This window comes from Hemitrygon akajei, chromosome 20 (assembly GCF_048418815.1).
Source record: "Hemitrygon akajei chromosome 20, sHemAka1.3, whole genome shotgun sequence".
NCBI lineage: Eukaryota > Metazoa > Chordata > Chondrichthyes > Myliobatiformes > Dasyatidae > Hemitrygon > Hemitrygon akajei.
The window spans coordinates 72,586,641-72,606,787 of NC_133143.1; the positions used below are offsets into that span (position 1 = coordinate 72,586,641).

General features: G+C 38.1%; 1 protein-coding gene across 5 annotated transcripts in view; it reads left to right on the forward strand.

Moving 5' to 3' along the window:
- Window positions 1–20,147, forward strand: part of hycc1 (hyccin PI4KA lipid kinase complex subunit 1) — a 153,605-nt gene that overhangs the window by 60,380 nt on the left and 73,078 nt on the right. For all 5 annotated transcript variants that reach the window (XM_073024619.1, XM_073024620.1, XM_073024618.1 and 2 more), the window contains one exon: window positions 550–651. In XM_073024619.1, the coding sequence (XP_072880720.1) occupies window positions 550–651 (102 nt within the window). The remainder of the gene's footprint in view (window positions 1–549; window positions 652–20,147) is intronic.

Sequence of the window (20,147 nt, forward strand, 5' to 3'; positions counted from 1 at the left end):
TACTTTTTTTCCATAGATCCTGCCTGTCCCATTGAGCTGCACCAGTATTTTGTGTGTGTTGCTCTTTTTGTCTATCCTGCTTGTTACTATTTCAAAGAATTCCAACAGATTTGTCAGACAAGATTTTCTCTTGAGGAAACCATACCAACTGTGGCCTACTTTATCATATGCTTCCAAGTACCCTGAAACCACATCCTTAAAAAACGAGGTCAGACTAACTGGCTTATTATTTCCTTCCTTCTGCCTCTCTCCTTTCTTAGAGTGGAGTGACATTTGTAATTTTCCAGTCCTGCTGTTTTCCAGTTTCTTCCACAGTGAAGACTGATGCAAAATACTTATTCAGTTCACCTGCCATTTCCTTGTCCACTCCCCCCATTACTACCTCCCCAGCGTCATTTTCCAGTGGTTGAATATCCACTTCTGCCTCTCTTTTACATTTTATGTATGGGAAGCTACTTTTGGTATCCTCTTTAATATTATTAGCTATTATGTCTAACAGAGCTGCCATTTAAAGTATGTTCTATTTACTTTCTTTTTATTTTGATGCAGATGCTGCCTGAGACCTCCATATGCAGTTATGCTTCAAGTTTGAACTGCAAGAGTACTCTGGTTTCGGAGTTGTACACAGTCATCAGTGAATCACGCAGTGAGGTAGGAACAAAAATCCAATAATTTAGTTTGTGTTCTGTTCTAATTTTTCGGTTTTCTAGGTTACATGCTCTGCATTTCCCTTTTAATTTCCTTTGTGACTTCATTCTGTTAAGCCATACCTTTGTATATCTAGGCATTCTTGCTCACTTGTCTATTTCACCTTGAACTTCCTCATTGGTCTCTGAAACATCTTGTGACTTTTTTATACTCACAATAAAGCCACCATATAAATGCAAGACTACTTCACCCCCACAGAGCCCATCTGCTTTGACTTCTGCATTGTTTGGACCTCTACCATTCTCTCAGTGAACATATAAAACACAAACCTATCTGGTTGTGTGGCACCCTTCTGTGGTGCAGAATCTACTCACTACCTTTGTTGCATGGATCCTGAGTTGCCTCCCTCTGCATATTTTGGCTCCTGCTGCAAACCCAACAATACATCAGCCTTTACTAGCATCACTTGCAGTGCATTCCAGACTCTGCATAAACTGACATCTTTCTAAACTTTCCTCAACTCACCTTAATAGGAGGTCCTCTGGTATTGGTCATTGCCGCCATGGGGACGTTCAATAACGAGGCAACCAGAACTAAAAATGCTACTTTAAAGTATGGTCTAACCAGAGGTTTAGAGCTGCAACCTGCTTTGGATCCACATGACTAAATTTTGGGACCAGTCACCCACATTGGACTTGTACTAAATTTGGCATAATGATATCAACCACAATGTCATCATCATTAAATTTTGCATTGGGAAAAATTCAATGAAATTGGCAGCACTTGTTTGCTGCTTCCGTCATAATCCTTGGACTGTATTGGTTGTTGACACAAAACTGATTTTACTGTATGTTTTATATGTGACAAATATCAAGCATACAATATTGAGTACTGTACTCATTTCTGGTCACCTCACTACAGAAAGGATCTAGAAACTATAGAAAGGGTGCAGAGAAGATTTACAAGGATGCTGCCTGGATTGGGGAGCATGCCTTATGAGAATAGGTTGAGTGAGCTGGGCCTTTTCTCCTTGGAGCAGTGGAGGATGAGAGGTGACCTGATAGAGGTGTATAAGATGATGAGAGGCATTGATCATGTGGATAGAAACATAGAAAACCTACAGCACAGTACAGGCCCTTCGGCCCACAAAGTTGTGTCGAACATGCCCCTACCTTAGAAATTACTAGGCTTACCCATAGCCCTCTATTTTTCTAAGTTCCATGTACCTATCCAAAAGTCTCTTAAAATACCCTAATGTATCTGCCTCCCCCACCATTGCCGGCAGCCCATTCCACACACCCATCACTCTCTGCATTTTTTAAAAAAATAAAAAATCTTACCCCTGACATCTCCTCTGTACCTACTCCCCAGCACCTTAAACCAGTGTCCTCTTCTGGCAACCATTTCAGCCCTGGGAAAAAGCCTCTGACTATCCACACGATCAATGCCTCTCATCATCTTATATACCTCTATCAGGTCACCTGTCATCCTCCGTCGCTCCAAGGAGAAAAGGCCGAGTTCACTCAACGTGTTTTCATAAGGCATGCTCCTCAATTCAGGCAGCATCCTTGTAAATCTTCTCTGCACCCTCTATATGGCTTCCACATCCTTCCTGTAGTGAGGCAACCAGAGCTGAGCACAGTACTCCAAGTGGGGTCTGACCAGGGTCCTATATAGCTGCAACATTACCTCTCAGCTCCAAAATTCAATTCCATGATTGATGAAGGCCAATACACCATACACATTCTTAACCACAGAGTCAACCTGCGCTGCTGCTTTGAGCGTGCTATGGACTCAGACCCCAAGATCCCTCTGATCCTCCACACTGCCAAGAGTCTTAACATTAATACCATATTCTGCCATCATATTTGACCTACCAAAATGAACCACTTCACACTTATTTGGGTTGAACTTCATCTGCCACTTCTCAGCCCAGTTTTGCATCCTATCAATGTCCCACTATAACGTCTGACAGCCCTCCACACTATCCACAACAACTCCAACCTTTGTGTCACCAGCAAACTTACTAATCCATCCCTCCATTTCCTCATCCAGGTCATTTATAAAAGTCACGAAGAGTAAGGGCCCCAGAACAGATCCCTGGGGCACACCACTGGTCACTGACCTCCATGCAGAATATGACCCGTCTACAATTACCCTTTGCCTTCTGTGGGCAAGCCAGTTCTGGATCCACAAAACAATGTCCCCTTGGATCCCATGCCTCTTTACTTTCTCAATAAGCCTTTGATGGGGTACCTTATCAAATACCTTGCTGAAATCCATATACACTATATCTACTGCTCTTCCTTCATCAATGTGTTTAGTCACATCCTCAAAAAATTCAATAATGCTCGTAAGGCACAACCTGCCCTTGACAAAGCCATGTTGATTATTCCTAATCATATTATACCTCTCCAAATAGTCATAAATCCTGCCTCTCAGGATCTTCTCCATCAACTTACTAACCACTGAAGTAAGACTCACTGGTCTATAAATTTCTTGGGCTTATCTCTACTCCCTTTCTTGAATAAAGGAACAACATCCGCAACCCTCCAATCCTCTGGAACCTCTCCCGTCCCCATTGATGATTCAAAGATTATTGCCAGAGGCTGGGCAATCTCCTCCCTCACCTCCCACAGTAGCCTGGGGTACATCTCATCCGGTCCCAGCGTCTTATCCAAATTGATGCTTTCCAAAAGTCAGAGGCTTTTTCTTAGGGCTGAAATAGCTAACACAAGAGGGCACAGTTTTAAGGTACTTGGAAGCAGGTACAGAGGAGATGTTAGGAGTAAGTTTTTTACGCAGAAGGTGGTGAGTGTGTGGAATGGGCTGCCGGCAATGGTGGTTGAGGTGGATACGATAGGGTTTTTTAAGAGACTCCTAGAAAGGTACATGGAGCTTAGAAAAATAGAGGGCTATGGGTAACCCTAGGTAAGCTCTAAGGTAAGTACATGTTCGGCACAGCATTGTGGGCTGAAGGGCCTGTGTTGTGCTGTAGGTTTTCTGTGTTTCTAAAGGTAATCTCTAATTTGTATTACTGTTGCCTTCCTGTTAGCTGGAGCCAGTCTGTTCATTCTTCTCTGATCTCTCTCATTAACGAGGCATTTTTACCCACAGAACCCATGCTCATTGGTTGTTTTGCTTGTTTTTATTTTTCGCATCATTCTGTGTAAACTCTAAAGACTGCTGTGTGTGAAAATCCTAAGAGATCAGCAGTTTCTGAGGTACTCAAATCACTCCATCTGGCAGCAAAAATCATTTCATGGTCATAGTCATTTTTCTTCACATTGCTTCTCCATTTGGTCTGAACAATAATTGATCTTCCTGGCCATGGTTGCATGCTTTTATGCATTGAGTTATTGCCACATGATTGGCTGATTAAATATTTGTATTAATGTACAGGTGTACCTATTAAAGTGGCCACTGAGTGTATAATTACAAACCACAGTAGCTGGAAGTAATAATTGGCTTCCCATCCCACCCAAAATATAAACATACTTTTGGCTACAAGTTGTACTATAGAAATCACAACAGGCTTTGAAAGTTCGATGTGTTTTACAACTCAGTGCAATTTTAACAGCAGCACCATATTTGTAAATTTGTAAATATCTCTTTTTTTTGCTCAGCATAACAAAACTTTCAATTTCCAGATACGTTTACATTTACATTTCTTCCCCTCACAGATATCAGCTATCAGAACACTTCCATCAAAATACAGACATCACCACAACTATACAAAAGTCCTTATTAGTATAGCAGACAGGTTTACATCTACATACTGCAGAAAAGGTTGCCATGTTTTATGAAAACTATTTGTTTTTGAGTGTACCATACGTGTCAAAAAGTCCAAAGGAATGTATTCCATGAGTAATTTACACCAACCAAAAAGTCCAGGGGCCTTATCGGATATCCAACAAAGTAAAATGTTCTTCCTCACACAAAAAGTCAGGATGTTAAAAAGTTTTTTCTGATGTGCATTAATAATATGACTGCTGGGTAAGCCTAAAAGAAAAGACGCTGGGTCCAGTTCAAGCTCCATCTTCAGAATCTTTTCCATTTCACCCAAAATATCACTCCAGTATGCCTGAAGTTTGGGATAAGTCCAAAAACAGTGGGTGAAAGTTCCAGTATTTACTTTACATTTAGAACACATTGGAGAAACCCTGTCTTAAATTTCGAGAGACGATCTGGAGTCAGATGGACTCTAGGCAGAATTTTGAGTTGCAATGCTCTAGTTCTATTACAAACTGAAATCTTCTTTGCATTATCACAATGTCTGCCCATGTTTTAGCTGTAATTTCTACTCCTAGCTCTTCCTCCCAGACCCTTCCTAGCTGCTCAGCCTCTCCACAAGAACATTCCCTCAGGATGCTATAAAAAGTACTAATGGAGACTTCACCCTTAGAAAGAAACACCCTCTTTTCTGTCAGAACTATAGAAATCAGTTAACAATTACGTTTTTTTCTGTATATAATCTCTTATCTGAAAGAAAAAAGATCCTTGTTGTATATGTTTAATTTCTGTACTATCTGACTAAAAGACATCATCATTCCTTCATCAAACAAATCTCCTAGATGGAAAATCCAAAGTTTAAATCCAGAATCCATTATGCCAGGCTGAAAATCTGGACTGCTGGTTATTGGAGTGAAGGGTGATGTTTTCGCTGCGTTGCCCTCAATTTGTCGCACTGTCCTCCAAGCCCTGACTGTATTAATTGTTATTGGATTGTGACAATATTCCTTAACCAATTTCATCTTATTGAGGAAAAGCAAATTAATAAGAGGACGTTTTGCTTGTGAAGCTTCAATGTCTAGCCAAATTGAGGAGGGGTCGCTGCAAACCCAGTCAACCACATAAGATAAAAAGGAACTTAATCAATATTCTTTGATGTTTGGAAAATTCAGACCCCCTAGACTACTGGAAAGCTGTAACTTAGGCATTTTAATACATGGTCTTTTTTTGTTCCAGATGAAAGAAACAAACCAGCCATTTATTTTTTTAAGTATTTGTTGGGTAAAAATGACTGGAATCATTTGTATTGGGTAGAGCAGCCGAGGAAGAATGTTCATTTTGAGCAAGGATATTCAGCCAAGCCAAGAAATGGGAAGAATGCTCCATCACTCAAGATCCTGTTAGATTTTGTCAAAAAACTGTGTAAAGTTAGCTTTGAACAATTGATCAAATGTAGGTGTGATAAATATGCCTAAGTAAACAAAACCTGTCTGTGACCATTTAAAGGGGAGAACACCCTGAGTGTCAGGTACCTGCTGCAGATTCCCCAGAGGCATAGCCTCTGATTTAGTAAAATTGATTTTATAACCTGAAAAGGCACTAAATGAATTGATGTATTGTATAAGGTGGTGCACTGATATAGCTGAGTTTGATAAGAAAATTAGAACATTATCTGCATACAATGTAATTTTATGTGACTTTAGTCCTATGTCTGGAGCAGATATTTTGGGGTCTTGCCAAATAGCCTCAGCCAATGGCTCGATCACTAGTGTGAAAAGTAGTGGTTCTAAAGGGCAGCTCTGCTGGTTACCCCTCAGAATACAAAAATTATCCAATCTAATACCATTAGTGAGAATTGCAGCCAAAGGGTCATTATAAAGAACCTTTACCCTCTTAATAAAATTATTGCCCAAACCAAATTGTTCTAAAGCAGGGATTCCCAACCTGGGGTGCCCGCACCCCCAGGGGGTGCGAAATGGAATTTCAGGGGGTGCAACAAAGAGTGGCTTGTGTCCTTGAGTGACGAGTCACAAGTCATCACTCAGCCAGCTGCCAGTGTGCCTTGAGAAGTGGTAGTAACGTTTGTCCCAAGCACACTCCAGTCTCCCGCTGCCCGAGTGGAGAGAGACGTAAACTCACTCCAGTCTCCCGCTGCCCGAATCAGCATTGAGGATTCTCATCAGTGTTACCTGGGAAGTTAGACCTCAGAGTTGAGGAGTCTCATCAATGTTAGCTGGAAGGTTACAACTTAGAGTTAAAAATCATCTCATAATGCCAAAATCTTTATACATCCCGAATCAACCATCGAGTAACGACTTCTCGTTAAAACCAAACCCGCAGACAGTAGGTAAATTACTCAATTAAAAATTTTTAAAAAGCTGCATTTTGATAAAAAAGCAGCTGAAGTCATTCATTTGTATTTGTCTCAATGCATTAAAGAAGTTTTTGAATTTTGAAGGTTTTTTTCTCTTAAAAGGTTTTTTTCTTGAAACGTTGATAATTTTGAATTGTGTTAGTTGAGGAGGTATCATGGTTAGCACCAAGGACTTTGAATCGTGTGATGGGAGTTCATATCTCCAGTAATAATTGGAAATAGGTGTGTAAATTCAGTAGAGAGTAGCCTAATAAGTCGTGTCGCGTCCCCGTAGCATTTTCACCTGACGATTTATCTTGATGTAACCGCAGATAATATCGTAATATAATACTCGAAAGCGTATTTCTCGCGATACTTTGTTATAGGCGTGTCTGGTTGAGTAAAGCGGTCATCCCTGACTTAGTCAGATAGTTTTTCTCATATTAGCTCATATTTTTCTCTTTACCCATAACCCTTCATCATGCCAAAAAGAAGGAAATGGAATGATGACTATGTCAGCTTTGGTTTCACTTGCACAACAGGAAATGATGGCTTGCAAAAACCCCAGTGCATTCTTTGTAGTGTTGTGTTTTCCAACTCAAATCTGAAGCCATCCAAGCTTCAAGAGCACTTCAAGAACAAGCATGGCGGAGCTGATGTTGAAGGACATGATACTGGGTCATTGAAAATCAAAAGAGCTCGTTTTGATTCACAAGGAACTCTTCCAAAATTAGGTTTCATTTCTGTTGAAAAACCACTACTTCTTGCTTCATACCAAGTGGCATATAAAGTGGCCAAATCCAAGAAGCCCCATACAATTGCAGAAGTCATGTGCACTGGAAATGGCAACAATTATCCTGGGCAAAGAAACAAGAAAAAAATTTGAACAGGTGCCCCTATCAAATAATGTCATTCACAACCATTATCAGTGATTTGAGTGAAGATATTTTGGACCAAGTCATCTCAGATGTCAGAGCTAGTCCTCTTAAAATCTCTATTCAGTTGGATGAGTCAACTGATGTCTCCAGTTGTAGTCAACTCATCACATTAGTGAGGTATGTCAATGATGGTGCTGTGAAGGAAGATTTCCTGTTTTGTAAAGATCTGAAAACAAACACAACTGCAAAGGATATAATTCAGCTGGTGAAAGACTTATTTGCCAAACATAATTTAGATATCAAAGTCATTGGTTCTGTGTGCACTGATGGGGCACCTGCAATGCTTGGAAATAAATCTGGCTTTTCTGCATTGATGAAAAAGGAGATTCCAGACTTGCAAGTTACCCATTGTTTTCTTCATCGGCATGCTTTGGCATCAAAAACATTGCCTCCAAATTTGAAGAAAGTCCTTGATACTTGTGTGAAGATCATCAACTGGATCAGAGGGTGTGCTTTGAACCATTGCATCTTCAAATCATTTTGTGAGGATCTGGGAAGTGAGCGTTCAGTTTTGCTTTTCCACACAGAAGTCCGTTGGTTGTCACAAGGACAAGCTTTAACCCGCTTCTTTGAACTGCAGGAAGAAATCAAAGGAAGAGCGTGAATGTGATCTGGTTGGGGCAATGGAATCACAGGAATTTCCCCAAATGCTGGCTTACTTAGTTGACATTTTCACTCGTATGAATGACCTGAGTGTTCCTCTTCAAGGAAAAGGGATAAACATATTGAAGGCTTGTGAAAAGTTGAATGCCGAGGTCTCAAGATGGCGCTCATGGAGTAAACCGCACTTAGGCTTTGCTCCAAAACTTTTACGTTTTTTTAGCCTATAAACACCCCTTAAACTTATTCTAAAGGGGTTAAATATACTGAATTCTTCTTTTTAAACTATTTGAATTATTCTCAACTTGCTGAAATGTCTAAAGCAAAAGAACCGAAACAGTCGAAAGAATTGGTACCTTTAGAAGCAGTTGCGAAGATTGTGGAAGCTAAATTTGAAGAGATGCAGGAAAAATTATTCCTAAAGCTTTCGAAGTATGACGATCGTTTGAAATCACTCGAAGAAAAGTTTTTGGAACTTTCACTGGAATCACAAAAACAACAGGCAAGCATTTTGGCTCTTGAAGAAGCCGCTCGTAAGAAAGATCGTATGATTGAAAAGATACAAGAAGAGCAAACCTCGACTTCTCAACAGATGGATCGTTATAAAGTTAAAATTACGGATTTGGAAAATCGCTCTCGAAGGCAAAATCTCCGGTTAATTGGGATCCCGGAAGGATTTGAAAGCGGTGATCTTACCGTTTTCTTCTCTAAATTTCTAGTGGATGTCCTGGGCAAAGAGGTCCTGGATCCCCCCCCAATAATCGATCGAGCACATCGGGTAACAAGATTTTATGCAAGTTCAACTTCGAAACCGCGGCACATAATTTTGAGGATTCACTATCCTCATATCAAAGATCGCTTGATCCGTCTGGCTCGTAAAAAAGGTATGATTATCCATCAAAATTTCAAGTTTCGTATCTTGGAAGACTATAGCCCAGAAGTATTACGGGCTAGGCTGGCTTTCAGATCGGTTATGTCGAATTTCCACCAGAAAGGCTACAAGCAAGCGCTGTTATTCCCAGCACATCTGAGAGTCGCCCTGGATGATGGAACTGTTCGGCTGTTTAAATCGCCTGCGGATGCTCAAGGTTTCCTGGATCAATGACATTCTATTGGGCTGATCAGTGTAATTTAGCCTATAAATTTGGATCTATTATGGTTTGATATATGGGTCCTTTTTTTTTATATGGCTTGCATATACTTTTTATATACGATTAAAGCTTTTTTTCTCTGCTAGGTTTATGCCGATTTTATAGTTTTTCATATTATTAATCTATTTGCGTTGAAAATGACCGATTAGGGTTTCTCTTTTGTTTTTCTTTAAAATAAAAAACGATATACGCTTTCCTTTATACTTTTAACATCTGAATATTAAAACTGAGAGAGAAAAAAAAATGGCGTTTCTTCTTCCCGACTGACTCCAGTGTTTGGAGCGTCATAACTGTTTTGATGTATTTGAAAGTTTGAAACTTTTATTTATTGTTTTAATTCTTTTCTTTTAACTTTTTTTGTTTATATACATTTATAACACTAATTTTATATTTTAACTTTTGTAGTATTACCCTTTTTATAATGTGGGTTGTGTGTACTTTCTTAACTCTATTACGTTCGAGTTGCCGTCTTGAGACATGGGGGTAGTTTTAGTATTAGCTTGCTCGCTTGCCTTTTTTGGCTTTTTTCTTGGGGTTTCAAGGGTGGTGGGAGGGGGATTTTTCTTTCTTTTTTTGTTTTTTGCTTGCTTTTTGCTTAGTTTTATTTTTTGGGCGCATATGAAACTACAAAAATGGCTGCAGTGCTATGACTTCCGGTTTCCTTTTGAACTTACTTCCTTCTTCCGGGTTCATGAGTTCACTTTTCTTTCGAACTTATGTATTAACTATAATATATACTGTCATGATGGTTAAGACTATTAATTTCGTTTCTTGGAATACTAATGGTTTAAATCATCCGATCAAACGGAAAAAAGTATTCAATGTATTCCATAGAATGAATGCTAATGTTATCTTTATACAAGAGACTCATGTAAGGAAGATGGATAGTCAGCGCTTGTTTAGGTTCTGGAAGGGCCAACAATACCACTCAAATGTGCAAGCTAAAGTGAGAGGTGTGTCTATTTTTATAGACTCATCTACTGCTTTTATACATCATGAAACAATTTCAGATCCGCACGGTAGATTTTTGCTTATTACTGGTTTACTTTGTAATCAAAAAGTTCTTCTAGTTAATGTTTATGCTCCAAATACTGATTGTCCTGAATTTTTTAAATGTTTATTTACATCCTTTCCCAATCTGAATCAATATAGATTGATAATGGGCGGAGATTTTAATTGTTGTTTAAACCCTGTGATGGATAGGTCCAAGCCCATTCAAATTTTGCCGAACAAATCGGCTTCTCTTATTAATTCCTTTATGGTTGATTCAGCTATTTGTGAGATTTGGCGTTTTTTACACCCTAATGACAAAGAGTTTTCATACTTTTCCCATGTCTATCATAGTTATTCAAGAATTGATTACTTTTTCATTGATCAGCATTTACTTACAGATGTCATGGATTGTAAATATGACTCAATTACCATATCTGATCATGCACCTTTGAAGTTATCTATTAAGGTGACGGATTCATATATTAGTACGAAAAGTTGGAGGCTTAATCCTGTTCTTTTGCAGGACTCTGACTTTATTAGCTTTATTAAACAGCAAATTGATTTGTTTTTCTCAATAAATTCTACAGCAGAGATCTCTAGTGGAATTTTATGGGATACTTTTAAGGCATATATTCGTGGACAGATTATTTCATATTCTGCTGGAGTTAGGAAACGAACTAATTCCAAAATATCAACATTAGTTGATAAAATTAAGGCAATTGATAAGATCTACTCATCAACTCCTAGTAAAGAACTTTATAAAGAAAGAGTGGAACTCCAAATGGAACATAGTTTACTATTAACCTCCTCGATTGAAAGTCAGTTAATTAAATCGAAGGCTCAATTTTATACATATGGAGATAAGTCAGGTAAACTACTAGCTAATCAATTGAAAATTGCTTCAGATAAGCGACAAATTACTAGGATTCGTAAACAAGATGGTACTTTGACGATTGACCATAAAGAGATAAATAAAGCCTTTCAAGATTTTTATAATTCCTTATATCAATCAGAATGTACTAAGGACTCTTCTATTATGAATGAATTTTTAGGGAAATTGAATATTCCAAAAGTAACTGTTGAAGATAACGTATTTTTGGATACACCTATTACCGAGTCTGAAATAGAAAAGGCTATTTTTTCAATGAACTCGGGTAAAGCTTCAGGTCCAGATGGTTTTTCCGCAGAATTTTTTAAATCCTTTTCTTCTATACTTTCTCCTTGGCTTTGTAAAATTTTTAAAGATGCATTAAGTATAGGTAAATTACCACAATCTTTTTATGAAGCTTCTATTTCTTTAATTCTTAAAAAAGATAAAGACCCGACTGAATGTGCATCCTATCGTCCTATATCTTTGCTGAATACGGATTTTAAGATTTTTAGTAAAATTTTAGCTATTAGATTAGAAAATATATTACCTCGGATTATTTCTGAGGATCAGACCGGATTTATTAAAAATCGCTATTCATCTTTTAACATTAGAAAATTAATTAATATTGCTTATACCTCTACATCTAAAATCCCTGAATGTATTATCTCTTTGGATGCCGAAAAAGCATTTGATAGAGTCGAATGGTCATATTTATTCAATACATTGCAACATTTCAATTTTGGATCAAAATTTATATCATGGATTAAGTTAATATATCATAAACCTTTAGCTTCGGTTTTTACCAATAATCAAAAATCCCCTTTCTTTCAATTATTTCGCGGTACAAGACAAGGTTGTCCTTTGAGCCCTTTATTATTTGATATTGCTTTAGAACCTTTGGCTATAGCTATTCGTGAATCACCCAATATTTTAGGCATTACCCGTGGAGAGGCGATGTATAAGGTATCATTATATGCGGACGATTTATTATTATATATATCTGATCCTGAAAAATCTATTCCTGCTATTTCTTCTTTACTTGCTCAATTTAGTAATTTTTCTGGTTATAAATTGAATTTTAATAAGAGTGAACTTTTTCCATTAAATATGTATATTCCAATTTATAATCATGTACCATATAGAATCGTTACAGATTATTTTACCTATTTAGGTATTAAAATTACTAAAAAACATAAAGATTTGTTTAAAACTAATTTTTTCCCCTTAATAGACCAAATTAAGCAACTTGCTAATAGATGGTCCCCACTTTCTTTGTCTTTGGTAGGCAGAATTAATGCCATTAAGATGATGATATTACCTAAATTTCTATATTTATTTCAAGCATTACCAATTTTTATTCCTAAATCTTTTTTTGATATGGTTGACTCTAAAATATCTTCCTATTTGTGGCAGAACAAAAATCCTAGATTAGGTAAAAAATATTTACAGAAGTCAAAGAAAGAGGGCGGCTTGGCTTTACCAAACCTAAGATTTTACTACTGGGCAGTTAATATACGGTATTTGATATTTTGGACACAAGAATTGACTACAGTAGCTGGCCCACAATGGGTAAATTTGGAATGTAAATCTGTGCAAGATTTCTCATTGATCTCAATCTTAGGATCTTCACTTCCTTTTTCGTTACTCAAAATTAATAAACAGATAACTAATCCCATAGTTAAGTATACATTACGAATCTGGTTTCAATTTCGTAAATCTTTTGGCTTGAATAAGTTTATACTGTCAAGTCCTATAATATCTAATTACTTCTTTCGGCCATCATTTATAGATCAGGCTTTTTTCCTATGGAAAACAAAAGGTATAAAATGTTTTCGTGACCTGTATTTGGATGATAACATTATGTCCTTTGAACAGTTATCTAACAAATACAATTTACCTAAAACCCATTTTTTTAGATACTTACAAATTAGAAATTTTTTATATAATGAATTAAAGTCTTTTTCGAAAGAATGTCCACTGGACATTACAGAGAGAATTCTAACTCTTAATCCTTATCAAAAGGGTTTAGTAGCTATCATTTACAATATGATTATGAAGATACAGCCGGATATATCAGAAAAAATTAAGAAGGAATGGCAGGAAGAATTGCATTGCCCTATATCTACTGAGCAATGGGAAAAATTTTTATTATTGGTAAACTCATCCTCTATTTGTGCTAAACATGCTCTAATACAATTCAAGGTTGTACATAGAGCCCATATGTCTAAAAATAAAATTGCTCGATTTTATTCTTATGTTAATCCAACCTGTGATAGATGTCATTCTGATATTGCTACATTGACTCATATGTTTTGGTCTTGTCCTTGTTTACAAAGCTATTGGAAGGATATTTTTAATATCATTTCAAGAGTTTTAAATATTAATCTTCAACCACATCCTTTTACTGCAATTTTTGGTCTACCTATGATAGATAATATGTGTTTATCTGCTTCTTCTCAGCGAATGATTGCATTTGCTACACTATTGGCTAGAAGATCTATTTTATTGAACTGGAAAGAAATTAATCCTCCAACTGTATTTCAGTGGCTCTCTCAAACCATTTCCTGTTTGAGTTTAGAAAAAATTAGAAGTGTGGTCTTTAACTCCTCAGTTAAATTTGAGGAAACTTGGAGACCATTTATTCAACATTTTCATGTGAGTTAAATGGTCTGATCCTGAACCTTATTGCTACCATCCTGAATTGTATAAATGGAGGTTCGGAGTCATTGGCACTGCTGTGTGTACTTAACATTATACAATTGCCCATGTTAGTTTTTTTTTATATATTGTTTTTTTTTTCTTCTTCTTTTTGGGGTTTTTTTTTGTGTTTTTTGTCTTAAATTCTTCATATTAATATTATAAGTTTGGGAGACTTTTTACATTGATAATATATAATTGATTATTAATGAATCTATTGTGTACTCTCAAATGTTTTTTGTACTATATTTTACTTATGTTATGTTCTAAAAATCAATAAAAAGATTTAAAAAAAAAAAAAAAAAAAAGTTGAATGCCTTCAAAGAAAAGTTACGTCTTTGGCGTCGAGGGATGGAAAGAGGCAGTCTCTCAAATTTTCCTTCACTAGAAGAGATGGTTAATGATGCTGGATCCATAACTCCTACTGTGCGTGAAGAAATTGTTGCTCATTTGGAAATGCTGTCAGAATCGTTTGATGGATATTTTGCTGCTGGAGACCTGAAGATTTAAGAAGAATGGATCATGAATCCATATTCCTACAATTTGGAGAAAATGTCAGATGATGAAAAGCTGAAGGAAGATCTTACTGATTTGCGGACAAATCGAGCTCTTGAAGTGCAATTTGAAAGCAAGACTTTGGAGGAGTTTTGGTGTGCATCACTGGATATGTTCCCAAGACTTGGTGGAAAAGCACTCCGTATCATTCCATTTGCAACAACATACTTGTGTGAATCTGGATTCAGTTCTCTTTTGTCAATCAAGACAAAATCTAGGAATCGCCTGAATCCACAGGCAGACCTGCGGATTGCAGTCAGCAAGAAAGTTCCACGTTTTGACAAAATCATGAATGAGAAGCAGGAGCAAAGAAGTCATTGAATTTTATGTTCACAATTGGAATTGATTTTACTGTTTACAATTTTTTTCTGAATAAATTAGAATCTAATTGCTTAATTTATATTTGCATTTTATGCACTGAGTTAAAAGCTTATTTTTTTAAGTTCAGTTTGTTCACCCGCAGTATTGTATGTGGTTCAATTTGTGGTTCAAAAATTAGAAATTAGACTTCTTCATCTTCAAATGTGATATTACTTTTGTAGGGGGTGCGAACATTAATCAAACATTTTTTCACTAGGGAAGACACAAGCAATCTCCCAGATGTATTGATGGGCCAAGGACATAGGGTAACAGAGGAACTGAAACAGATTGACATTAGGAAAGAAACGGTGATGAGTAGACTAATGGGACTGAAGGCTAACAAGTCCCCAGGTCCAGATGGTCTGCATCCTAGGGTACTAAAGGAGGTGGCTCTGGAAATTGCGGATGCATTGGTAATCGTTTTCCAATGTTCCTTAGATTCAGGATCAGTTCCTGAGGATTGGAGAGTGGCTAATGTTATACCACTTTTTAAGAAAGGAGGGAGGGAGAAAACAGAGAACTATCGCCCTGTTAGCCTAACATCAGTAGTGGGGAAGATGCTAGAGTCCATTATTAAAGATGAAATAGTGGCATATCAAGATAGCAGTGACAGGATTGGGCCGAGCCAGCATGGATTTACCAAGGGCAAATCATGCTTGACTAATCTATTGGAGTTTTTCGAGGATGTAACCAGGAAGTTAGACAAGGGAGATCCAGTGGATGTAGTGTACTTCGATTTTCAGAAGGCATTTGATAAGGTCCCACATAGGAGATTGGTAGGTAAAATCAGAGCTCGTGGCATTGGGGGGAAGATATTGACATGGATAGAAAACTGGTTGGCAGATAGAAAGCAAAGGGTAGCGGTGAATGGGTGTTTCTCGGAATGGCAGGTGGTGACTAGTGGGGTGCCACAGGGCTCGGTATTGGGACCACAGCTGTTTACAATTTACATCAGCGATTTAGATGAAGGCATTGAGAATAACATCAGCAAGTTTGCTGATGATACTAAGCTGGGTGGCAGTGTGACATGTGATGAGGTTGTTAGGAGAATTCAGGGTGACTTGGATAGGCTGGGTGAGTGGGCAGATACTTGGCAGATGACGTTTAATGTGAATAAGTGTGAGGTTATCCACTTTGGAGCAAGAACAGGAAGGCAGACTATTATCTGAATGGTGTAGAGTTAGGTAAGGGAGAATTACAAAGAGATCTAGGAGTCCTTGTTCATCAGTCACTGAAGGTGAATGAGCAAGTGCAGCAGGCAGTGAAGAAGGCTAATGGAATGTTGGCCTTTATTACAAAGGGAATTGAGTACACGAGCAAGGAAATCCTTTTGCATTTGTACAGGGCCCTGGTGAGACCAGACCTGGAGTATTGTGTACAGTTTTGGTCTCCAGGGTTAAGGAAGGACATCCTGGCTGTAGAGGAAGTGCAGAGTAGATTCACAAGGTTAATTCCTGGGATGTCCGGTCTGTCTTACTCAGAGAGGTTAGAGAGACTGGGCTTGTATACACTGGAATTAAGGAGATTGAGAGGGGATCTGATTGCAACATATAAGATTATTAAGGGATTGGACAAGATAGAGGGAGAAAATATGTTCCAGATGCTGGGAGAGTCCAGTACCAGAGGGCATGGTTTGAGAATAAGGGGTAGGTCATTTAGGACAGAGTTAAGGAAAAACTTCTTCTCCCAGAGGGTCTGGAATGCACTGCCTCGGAAGGCAGTGGAGGCCAATTCTCTGGATGCTTTCAAGAAGGAGCTAGATAGGTATCTTATGGATAGGGGAATCAAGGGATATGGGGACAAGGCAGGAACCGGGTATTGATAGTAGATGATCAGCCATGATCTCAGAATGACGGTGCAGGCTCGAAGGGCCGAATGGTCTACTTCTGCACCTATTGTCTATTGTGTATTTCCTAGGGGTGTGGGGCATAGAAAAGGTTGGGAACCACTGTTATAAAGTGAAAAAATGATACGGTCATTTGACATGATCAAGGACCTTTTCTGCATCTAAGGAAACCACCAAGCCGTCCACTGCCTGTTGCTGACTTGCCTGAATCACATTAAGTCATCTGATATTGTTAGATGACCGGTTACAAAACCCGTTTGATCCTCTTCTATGATAAAAGATAACACAGTTTCTAATTGCAATGCTAAAGTTTTAGATAACATTTTAAAGTCAACATTTTACAATGAATTAGGCCTGTAGGAGGCACAATCTTCAGGGTTCTTTCTTTTCTTAAGAATTAGGGAGATATTAGCTTCTCTCAATGATGGTGGGAGGAGACCACAATTAAATGTATGATTGAACATGTTTAGCATAGGCTCTGTTAATAATGAGTCCATCAGGACCAGGGGCCTTCCCACTTTGGAGCTGTCTCACAGCTTCCTGTATCTCATGTATAGATAACAGAGCATTGAGGAGGGACTCTTGTTCCCAAGAAATGCCTAGATCTAAATTCCTGAAAAAGGACTCCATTCTAGATTGTCCACCATTACTTTGCTCAGATTGATACAATTTAGAATAAAAATTCTTAAACACAACATTAATCATTTTAGAATTACTAGTGAGGACTCCTGTCCCATCCCTAATTGAAGCAATAGTCTGAGAGGCATTTTTCTTTCTAGCTAAATAAGCCAAATACCTACCTGGTTTTTCACCAAGTTCAAACAATCGTTGTTTAGCAAATGTCAATTTTCTTTTGGCTGCTTGTGTAAGTAAAGAGTTTAGTGTACAGCATAGGTCTGTGATATTCTGTAAATTGGCTGCAGAAGGCTTATTAATATAATCCTTTTCAGCTGCAGCAAGCCTTGCTTCCACTAGGCGCTGCTGTTCTGCAGCTTGTCGCTTCTTACTAACAGAGTAGGAGATAATTAATCCCGTTGCATAGGCCTCAGTGGTTTCCCAGAGCATCGATGGACTACTAGCTGATTTGAACTTAATAGATAGGAAAGTTTTGAATTCAGAAGTCTATAAATTTATTATCTTTTAGAATAAAAGGATTCAGCCTCCAATGTCTAGATCATGCTGAATTATCTTTGGGCTTAATATTTAAATATACTGCTGCATGGTCAGAAATAGCGATATTTTCAATTGTGCAAGATGCAACTAAACCTAGGAGTATTTTGGGGGTTAGAAAAAATTCTATTCTGGTGTAACACTTGTGTGGATTAGAAAAAAATATGAAGTCTTTGAGGGATGTAACAATCTCCAGACATCCACAAGTCCTAGTTCTCCACATAAGCCCATGATTTGTTTGGACTGTGAGGAGAGCAATGGGGAACCACTAGGCACTCTATCCATCAATGGGTCCATGAGACAATTAAAATCCCCACCTTCAATAATGTTTTGTATTGAAAAGCTTGTAAGTTTGGAAAAAGCATCTATTAGGAATTTGAGAGGATGAGCTGGAGGGCAGTAAACATTGAGAATACCATTTTCCTCTCCATATATTGAAGCCTTAACAATCACAAATTTCCCATACTTTAATGCAGTCTAATAACTTAAAAGGTAAGTTCTTCCTAATTAAAATGCACCCCCCCCACTCCTGGTATTATAAGATGAAAATTAGACTTGATCTAATCCACTCTGTTGCAGAGTTAGATGTTCTTTATCATTTAAATGTGTCTCCTGCAATAAAGCGACAGGTGGCCCCAGTTTTTCGAACGTTCGCTTTACGACAGTTCGCTGTTACAAAAGACTTACATTAGTACCTGCTTTTGCTAACCAAACACGATTTTCGCTTTTACGAAAAAAAGACGCCCGTTTTATACATGTGTTTACCCCGTGAAAGACTACCATGACCGTGAAGCCTTGTGCGGGCAGTTGTGTGCGTATGCGTGTATGTGCGCATGCGTGTACGTGCTGATATTTTTCTCCAAATCGATTTTGGCTTGCTGTCTTCCCGATTTTGATAAGTGAAACTACACCATACATACAATATTTCTACTTTATATAGGCTGTATATTTATCATATCATTCCTGTGTTCATGTTATTTTAGGTTTTATGTGTTATTTGGTTTGATTTGGTAGGTTATTTTTCGGATCTGGGAACGCTGAAAAATTTTCTCCATATAACTTAATGGTAATTGCTTCTTCATTTCGGTTTACGACATTTCGGCTTACAAACGGTTTCATAGGAATGCTGTACCTTTGGATAGCAGGGGAAACCTGTATATCCACCCTTTCCTTTTTCAGGTTTAGTAGGATTTTCTTTCTCTTGATTGGTGAATGACTCCCTTAATGTTCCAAGTGCACAATTTTAATGTATTACTGGTCGTCTTCTTTTTCTTCTTCAGCTGTCCGTCAATTTTGATGTTGACTGAGGCCTGGGCAAGGTTGTATGCTGGGCAAGGCCCATGCTGCAAGTCTCCTCTCTCCACGCCACCGATGTTGTCCAAGGGAAAGGCACTAGGCCGATACAGCTTGGCACCGGTGTTGTCGCAGAGCAATGTGTGGTTAAGTGCCTTGCTCAAGGACACAACACACTGCCTTAGCTGAGGCTCGAACTAGCGACCTTCAGATCACTAGACCAATGCCTTAGCCACTTGGCCATACGCCATAACCCTTGGTCATAAACCTTTATAATAATCATTTGACTCCGGAGGAGAAGAAACCAGACTTAAGATCAGCTAAGCAGCAATAAATAAATTTAAAAAACCCACAAAAACAAACAAAGCGTCAACAGCGCTGAACAAGAGGACTTACCCGACACCTAAAGGGGATGTCTGAATCTTCTAGCACCCCATATTCTGCCCTCTTGTCAATTTGGCATTTAACATAGTCAAAAATGAAAACAGGGCATAATTTATCAATCCACCGATTTGTTACCATCATGCTTGAGCTCCTTCAGGCTGGAGCAGCACTGCTAATTTAAACAAATGATGAAACTATATTAATCAAAACAAACAAGTTACCCATCCTATAAGATATCTTGCCGTTGAGTAATGAAAAGGTAAAATAAAGCGACCATGGAGCATGTTATCATCCATAACCAGGGCTACACAATATACTGTATACATTCTTTAGCCCAACATGTCCACAAAAGTTTTAGCTTTGTCAGGAGAATCAAATATCTTGGTGGTCCCGTCGTAGGTGATTTTCAGCGACACTGGGTATAGCATAAAGTACTGGATTCCAGATTCTCTCAGCCACTTCTTTACCTGGTCAAATTCCGTGCGCTTCCGAATAACGGCTGCCAAAAAATCTTGAAAAAAGATAAGCCTGGATCCTTCATATATTAAAACCTGGG